General features: G+C 42.0%; 1 protein-coding gene and 1 long non-coding RNA gene across 3 annotated transcripts in view; one reads left to right on the top strand and one right to left on the bottom strand.

Annotated features, from left to right (window-relative positions):
• The window catches only part of LOC122793451, a 132,703-nt gene extending 124,630 nt beyond the window's left edge, over window positions 1-8,073 (bottom strand). Inside the window, exon 1 of one of the 2 annotated variants that reach the window (XR_006363482.1) lies at window positions 7,716-8,073. This is a non-coding gene — a long non-coding RNA (uncharacterized LOC122793451). The remainder of the gene's footprint in view (window positions 1-7,715) is intronic. The other variant, XR_006363483.1, reaches the window with a different exon arrangement.
• Window positions 8,074-8,168: 95 nt separating this feature from the next.
• The window catches only part of ELOVL6 (ELOVL fatty acid elongase 6), a 722,002-nt gene continuing 716,524 nt past the window's right edge, over window positions 8,169-13,646 (top strand). Inside the window, exon 1 of the mRNA XM_044061463.1 lies at window positions 8,169-8,397. Coding sequence (XP_043917398.1) covers window positions 8,309-8,397 — 89 coding nt within the window. The 5' untranslated portion in view covers window positions 8,169-8,308. The remainder of the gene's footprint in view (window positions 8,398-13,646) is intronic.

The raw sequence follows: 13,646 nt of genomic DNA on the forward strand, positions 1-13,646 counted from the left end.
GTCTCTAACCTCCATCCCAACCTCTCTGCCTAGCTCAGTCTCTAACCTCCCTCCTAACCTCTCTGCCTAGGTCAGTCTCTAACCTCCCTCCCAACCTCTCTGCCTAGGTCAGTCTCTAACCTCCCTCCCAACCTCTCTGCCTAGTTCAGTCTCTAACCTCCCTCCCAACCTCTCTGCCTAGTTCAGTCTCTAACCTCCCTCCTAACCTCTCTGCCTAGGTCAGTCTCTAACCTCCCTCCCAACCTCTCTGCCTTTATTCATTCTCTAACCTTCCTCCCAACCTCTCTGCCTAGGTCCGTCTCTAACCTCCCTCCCAACCTCTCTGCCTAGGTCATTCTCTAACTGCCCTCCCAACCTCTCTGCCTAGGTCAGTCTCTAACCTCCCTCCCAACCTCTCTGCCTAGCTCAGTCTCTAACCTCCCTCCTAACCTCTCTGCCTAGGTCAGTCTCTAACCCCCCCGCCCAAGCTCTCTGCCTAGGTCAGTCTCTAACCGCCCTCCCAACCTCTCTGCCTAGGTCAGTCTCTAACCGCCCTCCCAACCTCTCTGCCTAGGTCAGTCTCTAACCTCCCTCCCAACCTCTCTGCCTAGGTCATTCTCTAACCTCCCTCCCAACCTCTCTGCCTAGCTCAGTCTCTAACCTCCCTCCTAACCTCTCTGCCTAGCTCAGTGTCTAACCTCCCTCCCAACCTCTCTGCCTAGGTCAGTCTCTAACCTCCCGCCCAACCTCTCTGCCTAGGTCATTCTCTAACCGCCCTCCCAACATCTCTGCCTAGGTCATCCTCTAACCTCCCTCCCAAGCTCTCTGCCTAGCTCAAGTCTCTAACCTCCCTCCTAACCTTTCTGCCTAGGTCAGTCTCTAACCTCCCTCCCAACCTCTCTGCCTAGGTCAGTCTCTAACCGCCCTCCCAACCTCTCTGCCTAGGTTAGTCTCTAACCTCCCTCCCAACTTATCGGTTTAGGTCAGTCTCCATGGGAGTGGCTTGTTGCTTGTCACCACCATAAAGAACCCAGACACAGGTCATGCCACAAAAGGATGTTTAAGAATTTTAACGTTTAACATCACCTTTTTGCTAGTCAGAAAGATAGAGTTCCAAGATGTACCTCCTCAAACGTGCCATTCTCTCTCTCTCTCTCTTATTTTCAGCTTGCCAGACACTACAAAAGAATTTTCAAGGCCTATCAAAAATCTCCTATAAAGTTTTTCACACTCACAGCTACTAAATGTAGTGCATCTCAGGATGCCATTTTCCAAACATAGGATTTCTCACTAGTTATTCATCTACTCTTGCATAATTAATTTTATAATTATATAATTACATACTATTTTAGCAAGAGGTTCTCCCGTTCGATTCTCGGCTTGGGTTGGGAGTGCCTTCTGTGTGGAGTCTGCATGTCCTCCCCATGGTCGAGTGGGCGTTCGAAAGACATGCGTTGAATGGGCGTGCCTTCGTTGAAGGTTGGGCATCAGGCTGGCAACTCGATACCATAAAAACCAACTGCCAATTATTAGTGGACCGGAGTTCCACTGTGGCAACTCCTAACCGGAAAAAGCCGAAAGACAAACAACAACATATACTATTTAATATAAACTCCTAATCTATCCATATATTTCTGATCCTTAATACCCTTATGCCCTGAGGCATTTCAAAATTTCCAGCCATCAGAATTACAAATTAGGCCACCATCAGCATCACTTTAATGATGGTATAGGAGGACACTTTCCACTACTATTTATTATTTCATTTATTGACATGCATTTACAGAAAATGTTTGACTGGGCAATGGTATCCCTTTTCGGTGGAGGCCTGGGAGAAAACCTCCAGTAAAGACAATGGGCCAGATTCAATGAAGCCTACACTAATTGCACACTAAGTGTACATGATATGCATTCAGGAACAACCCCACCACATATTATGTGCTTTCTAGTCACCCAGAAAGATTACACTAAGTGTATATGTAGTTTACACTCTGTGGTAACCTTTATAAATCCCTGTCAATATTTAAACCTGTAAGAAAACCAGTAGGAAAACTAAAATTAGGAAAGAAGAAGGTGTGAGTTATGCCTGTGTTGTCTGTTCACTCAGAACAGTGTACACTTAGTGTAGGTGCTATTGAATCCTGGTGAATATTAAGACAATCAAAGGCATAACTAATATACAAGATAAACAAGTAACAGTCAAATGACTATACAGGAAATGAAAGAGAATAATTTACTGGCGAAGACATAATGAAACAACAGTAGTAGGATATATTGAATAAGATGGGTAAAACAGTGGGAAATGAGGAAGACGTGAATTAGGCTTGGGGAAGATAGAAGATTGTGGTATGTAGGCATTAATGGAAGACATAACAGGGAAATTAATAAAAGACTGTAGACAAGGATGAAATAAGGAAATAATAGATGGGGTAAATATTAAAAGTTCAAGAGTGGTAGGTATGTGTGGAGACCAGGAATGTATAAATGACCAGATGATGCTCCAGTGGCGAGGAGTAATATAAAGTCAGGTAAATATTTACAGTATGTACAAAAGGAAAACAAGAATGTCTCTATGTCACGTTAAATAAAGAGTTTAGAGTTCTTGTTTATGATATTAGCCAGAAAAGCATGAAAAGAGTACAGAAACTGTGTAGCTAGGTGAAGAGCTGAAAAAGCCAGGATTCAGCTGGAAATTCATATGGACTTCAAGGCAAGTGGGACTGAGTTCCTGGATTTGGCAATGCAACTAGAATACAAGGCATTTCCTCTGGATTTCTCAGTTTTGTACAAGGAGAGAAGTTTTTTTTTTTTTTTTTTTTTTTTATCATGTGCGTGCAGTGGTCTGTTTGGATAGTTGTTCTTTCTTTCGGCTTTTCCCGGTTAGGGGGTCGCCACAGCAGAACTCCGGTCCGCTAATGAGTGGTCTGTTTGGATAGTAACAGTGGAAAATGTTGCTTAGCACTGGGCAGTTTGCAGCTTTATAGATTATGTCACAAGTCACAAATAGCTGGGTGTATCTGAGACGATGTAATTCAAGCCAGTGTAAGGAGCAGTGGTAGATTCTAGAGGGTTTTTTAGCAATGAAGCAATTTTGTTGTAACATTGTTCTAGTCTCCTTCTTAGTGTAGACTGAAGAGATTCAAGCTTCCAATAATAACTTGTCATTGGATGTCAATGCATTTTCTCCAAGAAAGCACTTCACACTGCAAGGTCTGTCCACACACACACAGCAAATGTAACCGAAATCCCCAGAAATGGAGAAGTTACTCTCAACCCATTTAGTAATTAGTCACCTCACTAATTAATGGGCTGTGGCCATAACCTTGTACACAAAGTTCTAAAGCCCAATCAGCTGCTCTGACACCCCAGTGGTATTTTTCACTATGTCACAACCATCTGAACAGCACTCTGCAGATGTGCCATCTGATCTTGACAGAACCAAACAGATGCAGCAAAGTATTAGTGTCTCTTCTCAGTATGCCAGTCTAAGATCTCAGCACCTCCAATTTCCCAGCTGGTATATTACTCCAAATTCAAAGTGTATACTTCTGAAAAGTGTAATATAAGACTACAGTCCTTCCAGCACAAATCAGAAAAAAAATCATTTAATAGAACAGACTATGTTACCCTTTTTGGTGTGCTCTAAATCAATGAGTAAACTTAGAGAATTTTTCAAAAACTACTCTTGTCATAACACCCTCCACTGACATTGCAGGGGATGCACAAGCCAGTGTATTTCTTTGTGCCAGTCACAAGCCTGGATAAATGGGGAGGGTTACATCAGGAAGGACATCCACTGTACAATTTTTGCCAGATCAAATATACGGACAACAATACAGATTTCTATACCGGATCGGTTGAAGCCTGGGTTAACAACAGCCGTCTCCAGTAATGTTAGCCAACAGTGTGCTGGTGGAACTTGGGTTACGATTTTCCAAAGGAGAAGGACAAGAAGAGGGGGACGGTAGGGCCAGAGGCAGGAGGAGAGGACCAAAGTTAGGAGTGTGGAAGTGAGGGTAGGAACTTTGAATATTGGCAGCATGACTGGTAAAGGGAGAGAGCTAGCTGATATGGTGGAGAGAAGGAAAGGTTGACATATTGTGTGTGCAAGAGACAAGATGGAAGGAGAGTAAGGCCAGGTGTATTGGAGGTGGATTCAAATTGTTTTACCATGGTGTCGAAGGGAGGAGAAATGGGGTAGGGGTTATCCTGAAAGAACAGTAGGTCAAGAGTGTTTTGGAGGTGAAAAAAGTGTCAGATAGAGTGATGTTTATGAAGCTGGAAATTTATGGTGTGATGGTGAATGTTGTTAGTGCATATGTTCTGCAAGTTGGGTGTGCGATGGATGAGAAAGGAACATTCTGCAATGAGTTGATGAAGTGGTGGAGAGTGCACCCAAGGGTGAGAGAGTGGTGATTGGAGCAGATTTCAATGGGCATATTGGTGAAAGGAAAAGAAGGGATGAGGAAGTGATGGGTAGGTATGATGTTAAGGAGAGGAATGCAGAAGGTCAGATGGTACTGGATTTTGTGAAAAGGATGGACATGGCTATGGTGAATACATATCTTAAGAAGAGGGAGGACTATATGATGACATACAAGAGTGGAGGAATTTGCATACAGGTGGATTATATCCTATGCAGGAGGGCCAGTTTGAAGGAGATTTGAGACTGCATAGTGGTGACAGGAAAAAGCGTAGTTTGGCAGCACAGGATAGTGATCTGTAGGATAACGTTGCCCATCAAGAAGTAGAAGGGGAAAGTGAGGACAGTGCCAAGGATCAAATGGTGGAAGTTGAAAAAGGATAACTGTAAGGTATAGTTCAGGGAAGAGTTAAGACAGACACTGGGTGTCATTGAAGAGTTACCAGATAGCTGGGCAGCCACAGCAGAGGTGGTAAGGGAGTCACTAGAAATGTGCTTGGTGTGATATCTGGACAGAGGAAGGAGGAGAAGGAGATCTGGTGGTGAAATGGGAAAGTATACCAGAGTATACAAAGGAAGAGGTTGGCAAAGAAGAAGTGAGACTATCAGAGAGATGAAGAAAGTAGACAGGAATACAAGGAAATGAGGCTTATGGTGAAGCAAGAGGTGGTGAAGGTTAAAGATAAGGCATATAGCAAGTTGGATGAAAGGTTGGACACTAAGAAAGGAGAAAAGGACCTGTACCAATTAGTTAGACAGAGAGACCAAGCTGGGAAAATGTGCAGTGGGTTACAGTGATAAAGGATAATGAGGGAAACATACTCACAAGCAAGGAGTGTGTGTTGAGCAGATGGAAAGAGTACTTTGAGGGGCTGATGAATAAAGAGAATGAGAGAGAGAAGGTTGGATGATGTGGGGATAGTGAATCAGGAAGTGCAATGGATTAGCAAGGATGAAATGAGGACAGCTATGAAGAGGATGAAGAATAGAAAGGTTGTTTTCCAGATGACATATCTGTGGAAGCATGGAGGTATTTAGAAGAGATGGCAGTGGGGTTTTTAACCAGATTGTTTAAAGGAATCTTGGAAAATGAGAGGATCCCTGTGGAGTGGAGAAGTGTATTGGTACTGATTTTTAAGAATAATGGTGATGTGTAGAGCTGTAGTAACTGCAGAGGGAAAAAACTGATAAGCCACAGCATGAAGTTACAGGAAAGAGTAGTGGAAGCTTGGTTAAGAAGGGAGATGATGATTAGTGATCAGCAGTATGGTTTCATGCCAGGAAAGAGCATAACAGATATGATGTTTGCTCTGAGGGTGCTGATGGAGAAGTGTAGAGGTCAGAAGGAGTCACATTGTGTCTTTGTGGATTTAGAGAAAGCATACGACAGAGTGCCTAGAGAGGAGTTGTGGTATTGTATGAGGAATTCAGGAGTGGCAGAAGTACAGGATATGCATGAAAGTAGTGTGACAGTGGTAAGGTCTGCATTAGGAGTGACGGACGCCTTCAAGGTTGAGGTGGGATTACATCAAGGATTAGCTCTGCGCCCTTTCTTATTTGCAATGGTGATGGGCTTGTTGACAGATGAGATCAGACGGGCATCCTCGTGGACTATGATGTTTGCAGATGACATTGTGATTTGTGGTTGGAGTAGGGAACAGGTTAAGGAGACCCTGGAGAGGTGGAGATATGCTCTAGAAAGGAGAAGAATGAAAGTCAGCAGGACTAAGAATATATGTGTGTGAATGAGAGGGAGGACGGAGGAATGGTAAGGATGCAGGGACTAGAGCTGGCAAAGGTGGATGAGTTTAAACACTTGGGATCAACAGTTCAGAGTAATGCTGAGTGAGTGTGGAAGAGAGGTGAGGAAGAGAGTGCAGGCAGGGTGGAGTGGGTAGAGAAGGTGTCAGGAGTGATTTGTGACAGATGGGTACCAGTAATAGTGAAAGATAAGGTTTATAAGATTGTAGTGAGACCAGCTATGTTATATGGGTTGGTGATGGCGGAACTGACGAAAAGACAGAAGTCAGAGCTGGAGGTGCCAGAGTTAAAGATGTTAAGATTTTCAATGGGTGTGACGAGGATGGACAGAATTAGAAATGAGTATATTACAGGGTCAGGCTAGATGGTTTGGAGACAAAGCCAGAGAGGTGACATTGCTTTGATTTGGACATGTGCTGAGGAGGGATGTTGGGTATATTGGGAGAAGAAAGCTAAGGATGGAGCTGCCAGGTAAGAGGAAGGCCTAAGATAAGGTTTATGGATGTGGTGAAAGAGGACATGCAGATAGTTGTTGTGACAGAGCAAGATGTAGAGTACAGGAAGAAATGGAAACAGATATTCCGCCGTGGCAACCCCAAGTGGGAGCAGCCGAAAAAAAAGAATACTGATGGACTGTCCTTCAAACTTCTCGTCAGTAGCCCTCAGTCTCCCCATATGAAGAGACAATAGATACAGCCAAGGCAGATAACAAAAGTTGGTGTAAGAACTTCCTTACCTTTCTGTGAATACGCTGAACTTCTCAGTTGAAGCTGAAATGTTACTCAATAATGACTATTCCTCCGGGACAACACTATTAACCAACTGCCCCTAGAAATATAGCAATTGATGAAGTAAGCACCCAAACCTTTTTAGGTACTGAATCTATAGGTATAATCAATTTTTTTTTGGGGGGGGGGGCTACTGAAAGGAGTACTGGTTCTAGACTAGAATCTAGTACAGTGGCCAACTTTTCAGACAATCCAGTACATTGCAATGCCTCTCTGGGTTGTAGTCTGAAACTTCAGATATGTACAATAAAGTTATGTTCTCGCTCGTCCCAGAATCAAAGTGTTTGTTCTCTGACATATCCCATAAATATGTAACTACAGATGCAGTACACATATTTTAATCCCAAAACCTGCTAACTGGGCATATCATATGTTATTGTAGGTACACTTTTTCTGTTATATTATCTATTCCTTGTTTAACTGTTTTGTGTTTTGATGATGGGCTGTTTCTCTAAATTGATAGAAAATGCTACCAGTACCACCTCATAGTTAATCCAAATACCATAAAATAATATGATGTATGCTTTGCTCTCCTGTTACTCATCTTAAATCCATTTTCACAGGTGTGGCTATCAGACTCTCTAGACTAGAACCTTCTAGAGCAGCAATATAATTTGAAAATCGACACAAAAGGAAAGCACAGTATCTTTTAGTGCAGGACATGGTCAGCCAGTTGTCACTTGTCACTTCTTTTTTTAAATAGACATCAATGTTTCACATTCGAACCCAGTTTTGAGTACTCACTGACTTATTACTAAGCTCACCCCCGAGTTCAGTGGTAAAACCCACCGTAGCCATCCCTGCAGGAGGAAAAAAAGATTATCTTCCGTACATGTCTTAAAGCCTGCCGTGTTTAACAGAACCTGGCAACAGTTAGACTCTTCCGTTTACTTGATTTATAATTCATCGCCTCTTCCAAAGGTTGTACATTTCTTTAGTCCTCGCCGTTTCTAATATAAGACCGCTGTTAGGGTGTCATGAGTTCTCTTAAAATCTATAAATGCAATAAAGACGAGCCTAAGTTATTGTAATTGCTCATAGTTACAATTCTACACCATCATTTGTAAAAACGTTGGCTATGACGTAAAATACACGCATTACAATTTACTAGCCCAGCTCTTTGTTGCATCGTAGAACCAGCCCACTGTGTTTGCCGGAAGAGCTCGACAAGCATTAGGACCCAACGTGCGCGGCTGCAGCTGGGTGGATGCAGAAGTGAAGAGGAGGGGAGTAGCACTTTGACATAAGAGAGGAGTACGAAATAGCAAAAGCAATGCTAAATCAAGGGTACAGCTGAGACTGGGCAAGCAATTGGCTATTTGATTTACTCAAGCCGTTCCACCACTAATAACACCTAATGAATATGTCAGTGTCTGCGTTGCACGAATATGAATTTGAAAAACATTTTAATGAAAATGAAGCAATTCAATGGATGCAAGAGAACTGGTAGGTAACTCCTTACTGTGTCCTACCTTATGCTGTAAGGTGGTAAATGGGGTCACAGAAATGAAAACTGGAGGACCTGGTTGTGAAACCTCTCTTGCTGGCATAATAAAGCTTGTGTATGGTGTCAGTATTGTAGTTCTGGTAAATTGAATGAATGAATGAATGAATGAAATTATGCTAGCTGAGATCCATTATTTTTCATCTGGTTAAAATGTGTCAAGATTCAACAGCAGTGCTATGGAGACATAATATATTGGTATTACCACTCTGGGTGTGCTGGCATTGGCGGAGGGGGAGCTTTCAAGTCTGCCAATTACAAGCTGTTCTCTGAGGCAGATCCGGTGCATTGGCCCAGTGCTAAGCGGGCATCAGTTCCAGGTTATGCCATGCCGGTGCCCAAGTGTTGTGAGAGCAGCTCTTATCTTGCTACAGTGTAAAGATTTAAGGTTACCTTATTGCTTATGAGTTCTAGCAAGGCTTGCTCCTTAAGTGAAACACGTGCCCTCTTCAGGCTTCCCAGCCGGCGTAAGAAACCTTCACGCGCCATACCCCCCTTGTTGCTCTCCTGCTCAAGGACGTTTGTAGCTTCTTAATTATTGATACTGCTTGCATTTTATAAGGGTGCTCAGTGTACCCCCTCTTCTCAGTAGAGTGTGGATCGATCTGCCCATTACGTGTATGTAAATTTCCATTCTGTCTCTAGGGGTGGTATCGCTGTCACCCTTGCGGTGTGAGCTGTCTTAGGTGTGTAACGTGTATCACCTGCCTGGATTGGTCTTGTATATAGTAGGCAATGTAGTAGTACTATATTTGCAGCCTTGTATTACCATATTCGTGCACTTTACAGTCCTGGTTCAGTTAGGTCCACATGCAGGACTTTACATTATCTGACACAATTAGAAACGGTAGCATTTCCGGGATCATCATATTATTTTATTTCCTAGTAAGACCTGGTAGCATTGCAGAATTTGGAGTGCCCCGGTAAGGTAGGACATGGAATTTGGTAGTTGTGGTCAGACCTTGAAGTCAGGACCAGATCACTTCCTTAGCAGAACTTGTATTGTTTATTGCATTAAATCTTTTACACTTGTAGTTAATATTATAGCAAAACGGCTTACATAAAGGAAATTGCACTTAAATCATCATTAAAATACCTAGAATTTTGGTTCATTAAATTTAATTTCTTGGACTGGGTATTGACCTTCCTGTAAGGCCCATGGAAGCATATATAGCTGTTTTGGAAGAAGCCCTGGGTTTGTATTTGTTTTTTTTTTTTTTAATCCATAGAAAGTAAGTTGCCAGTTTTCATTGGATAGCTTGCACTATCAAGAGGTTAAAGAATATTGACTGTTGTGTGTACAAGTGTGTTTAGGTACATTTCTGGGTCTTGCAGTATCTTAATTTGTGTACCATCTAGTATGTATTGTGACATGAGCTTTTTTGTACAATGCTGTGTATTGTCACGTGCGGATTTATTTAATCATAAGCTGCAAATTTGTTCTTGTATTAAAATAATGGCTACTTGACTGTGAACTAGAAATTGTGACGTACTTGAATGTTGTTGAGGCCTAGTATGATTCTTCAAAAAAAAAAAAATATATATATATATATATATATATATATATATATATATATATATATATATATATATATATATATGATTACACAATTTATATTACATTTGTTTTTTCATGACTGTTACATTTGAGAATGTTGTCTTCTTTTTCTTCTGTATATAAATATTAGAAAGCAATATGTGACAGAATATATTAGAAAAAACAAAGTTGTCAAGTTCTTTGAAGTTACTGGTACGGCATGTATACTTTCTGTTGTAGCAGAACACACCTATGTACATTATTCTTATTCTTATATTCAAAACATTGTTTTAACTTTGCATTGTTGTGCCACTGTTTTGCTATCAGAACAGAGGAAAATCTTGTGTACAGGAACTGCCCCTTTCAGCAGTAGCAAATGCCTAGTATTTATATACTGTCTGCATGTATCAGCAGGGGACAGATTTTAACTTTTTTCCTCCGTTTTGATGACTACAGAGATATTCTAAGCCTCCCTATCAAATTCTACATGTGATTAAGTAAACCTGTCTTGAAATGCCACAGTTTTCAGCAACTTCTCACACAGTGGTCTTTGCCTGTTATAGTGAAGTAAACAAGTGGTTGCTTATTCCAGCAGTATAAAGATTTCAGCTGTGCACACCTTTTGAAAGGAGAGTATACACTTAAGGTTATGTGTTCTAGCATTTGCAGCTGTAAAAGGGCAAAGTTGCTAACTTTTCTGTCCAACAGCTGTTCTTAGTTTGTGACTTGTGAGTGCATTGCTCTGACTGTAGAGGAATTGAGACATATATGCTGTGTTGTGTTTTTTTTTTTTAACCTTATTTCTGTTTTCTTATGATTTCCTTTTGTTCTAATTTATTCCAAATACTTCCCAGAGTTGCTAGGGGAGTGGTCAGAATTTTTAGAATTGTACACCATATTCTAGAATGTAGCCCTCCTTAATTGTATGTTTAGATAATGTATACTTTCAGTGCCTTCGAAACTGTGTGTGTGTTTTAACAGGCTCATTCTTAGTGTTGTTACTGGATTAAATTAGTCCCGCCAGGCAACTTTAAAAAATAACCCTGTTTGTCTGTATAGGCTTCTTAACCATTTTGTTTCTGGAATACAGATAACACGATACTTGTCATGACTTCAGTCAGGCCATGTTGTGGGATCATAATTTCTGCAGACGTACTGTCCATGGTTATTTCATTTTCTTTCCAAGACTTCAGAAATCTGTTCTTGTTTCATATTTTCAGGTTGGCTAACTTTATAAAGTACTTCACATATTTTTGTTCTGTAACTTCAAAATGTCATTTCAGTAGATTACTTTGATGGTGTAATGATGAATGTTGTTAGTGCGTATGTTCCACAAGTTGGGTGTGTGATGGGTGAGAAAGAAAAAATTTGGAGTGAGTTGGATGAAGTGGTGATGACTGTACCACAGGGCAAGAGACTGGTGATTGGAGCAGATTTCAGTGGGCATGTTGGTGAAGGGAACAGAGGGGAAGAGGAAGTGATGGGTAGGTATGGTGTTAAGCAAAGGAATGCAGAAGGTCAGATGGTAGTGGATTTTGAGAAAAGGATGGACATGGCTGTGATGAATATGTATTTTTAACAAGAGGGAGGAGCATAGGGTGACATACAAGAGTGGAGGAAGATTCACACAGGTGGATTATATCTTATGTAGAAGGGCCAATCTGAAGGAAATTGGAGTCTGTAAAGTGGTGGCAAGGGAAAGTGTAGTTAGGCAGCATAGGATGGTGGTTTTTAGGATGTCATTGGTGATCAAGAAGAGGAGGATGAGTGTGAGGGCAGCACCAAGGATCAAATGGTGGAAATTGAAAAAGGGTAATTGTGAGGTGATATTCAGGGAAGAGTTAAGACAGGCACTGGGTGGCAGTGAAGAGTTACTGAATAGCTGGGTAACTACAGCAGAGCTAGTAAGAGAGATGGCTAGAAGGGTGCTTGGTGTGACATCTGGAAGGAGGACAAGGAGACCTGGTGGTGGAATGAAGAAGTACAGGAGAGTATACAGAGAAAGAGGTTGGCAAAGAAGAAGTGGGATTGTCAAAGAGATGAAGAAAGTAGACGAGTATAAGAAGATGAGGTGCATGGCAAAGAGAGAAGTGGCGAAGGCTAAGGATAAGGCATATGAAGAGTTGTATAAAAGGTTGGACACTAAGGAGGGAGAAAAGGACCTGTACCGATTGGCTAGACAGAGGGACCGAGCTAGTAAAGATGTGCAGCAGGTAAGGGTGATAAAGGATAATGAGGGAAACGAGGAGAGTGTGTTGAGCAGATGGAAAGAGTACTTTGAGGGGTTGATGAATGAAGAGAATGAATGAAGAGAATGAGAGGGAGAGAAGGTTGGGTGATGTGCAGATAGTGAATCATGAAGTGCAGTGGATTTGCAAGGGGGAAGGAAGGATAGCTATGAAGAGGATGAAGAATGGAAAGGCTGTTGGCCCAGATGACATACCTGTGGAAGCATGGAGGTGTTTAGGTGAAATGGCAGTGGAGTTTTTAACTAGATTGTTTAATGAAATCTTGGAAAGTGAGAGGATGCCTGAGGAATGGAGAAAAAGTGTTTTGGTACCGATTTTTAAGAATAAGGGTGATGTGCAGAGCTGTAGTAACTACAGAGGGATTAAACTGATCAGTCACAGCATGAAGTTATGGGAAAGAGTAGTGGAAGCTAGGTTAAGAAGGCAGGTGATGATTAGTGATCAGCAGTATGGTTTCATGTCAGGAAAGAGCACTACAGATGCAATGTTTGCTCTGAGAGTGTTGATGGAGAAGTACAAAGAAAGAAGGAGTTGCATTATGTCTTTGTGGATTTAGAGAAAGCATATGACAGGGTGCCTAGAGAGGAGTTGTGGTATTGTATGAGGAAGTCAGGAGTGTCAGAGAAGTATGTAAGAGTGGTACAGGATATGTACGAGGGTAGTGTGACAGTGGTGAAGTCTGCGGTGGGAGTGATGGATGCGTTTAAGGTGGAGGTGGGATTACATCAAGGATCAGCTCTGAGCCCTTTCTTATTTGCAATGGTGATGGGACAGGTTGACAGACGAGATCAGACAGGAGTCCCCGTGGACTATGATGTTTGCAGATGACATTGTGATCTGTAGTGAGAGTAGGAAACAGGTGGGGGAGACCCTGGAGAGGTGGAGATGTGCACTAGAGAGAAGAGGAATGAAGGTCAGCAGGACTAAGACAGAATATATGTGTGTGAATGAGAGGAAGGATAGAGAAATGGTGAGAATGCAGGGAGTAGAGGTGGTGAAGGTGAATGAGTTTAAGCACTTGGGATCAACAGTTCAGAGTAATGGTGAGTGTGGAAGAGATGTGAAGAAGAGAGTACAGGCAGGATGGAGTGGGTGGAGAAGAGTGTCAGGAGTAATTTGTGACAGACGAGTACCAGTAAGAGTGAATGGGAAGGTCTAAAAGAGGGTAGTGAGACCAGCTATGTTATACGGGTTGGAGACAGTGCCATTGACAAAAAGGCAGGAGTCAGAGCTTGATGTGGCAGAGTTGAAGATGTTAAGATTTGCACTGGGTGTGACGAGGATGGACAGGATTAGGAATAAGTATATTAGAGGGTCAGCCCAGGTTGGAAGGTTTGGAGACAAAGCCAGAGAGGCAAGATTACATTGGTTTGGACATGTGCTGAGGAGGGATGCAGAGTATATT

This window comes from Protopterus annectens, chromosome 2.part0 (genome assembly GCF_019279795.1).
Source record: "Protopterus annectens isolate FY-2018-M chromosome 2.part0, PAN1.0, whole genome shotgun sequence".
In the NCBI taxonomy this organism is placed as follows: Eukaryota; Metazoa; Chordata; order Ceratodontiformes; family Protopteridae; genus Protopterus; species Protopterus annectens.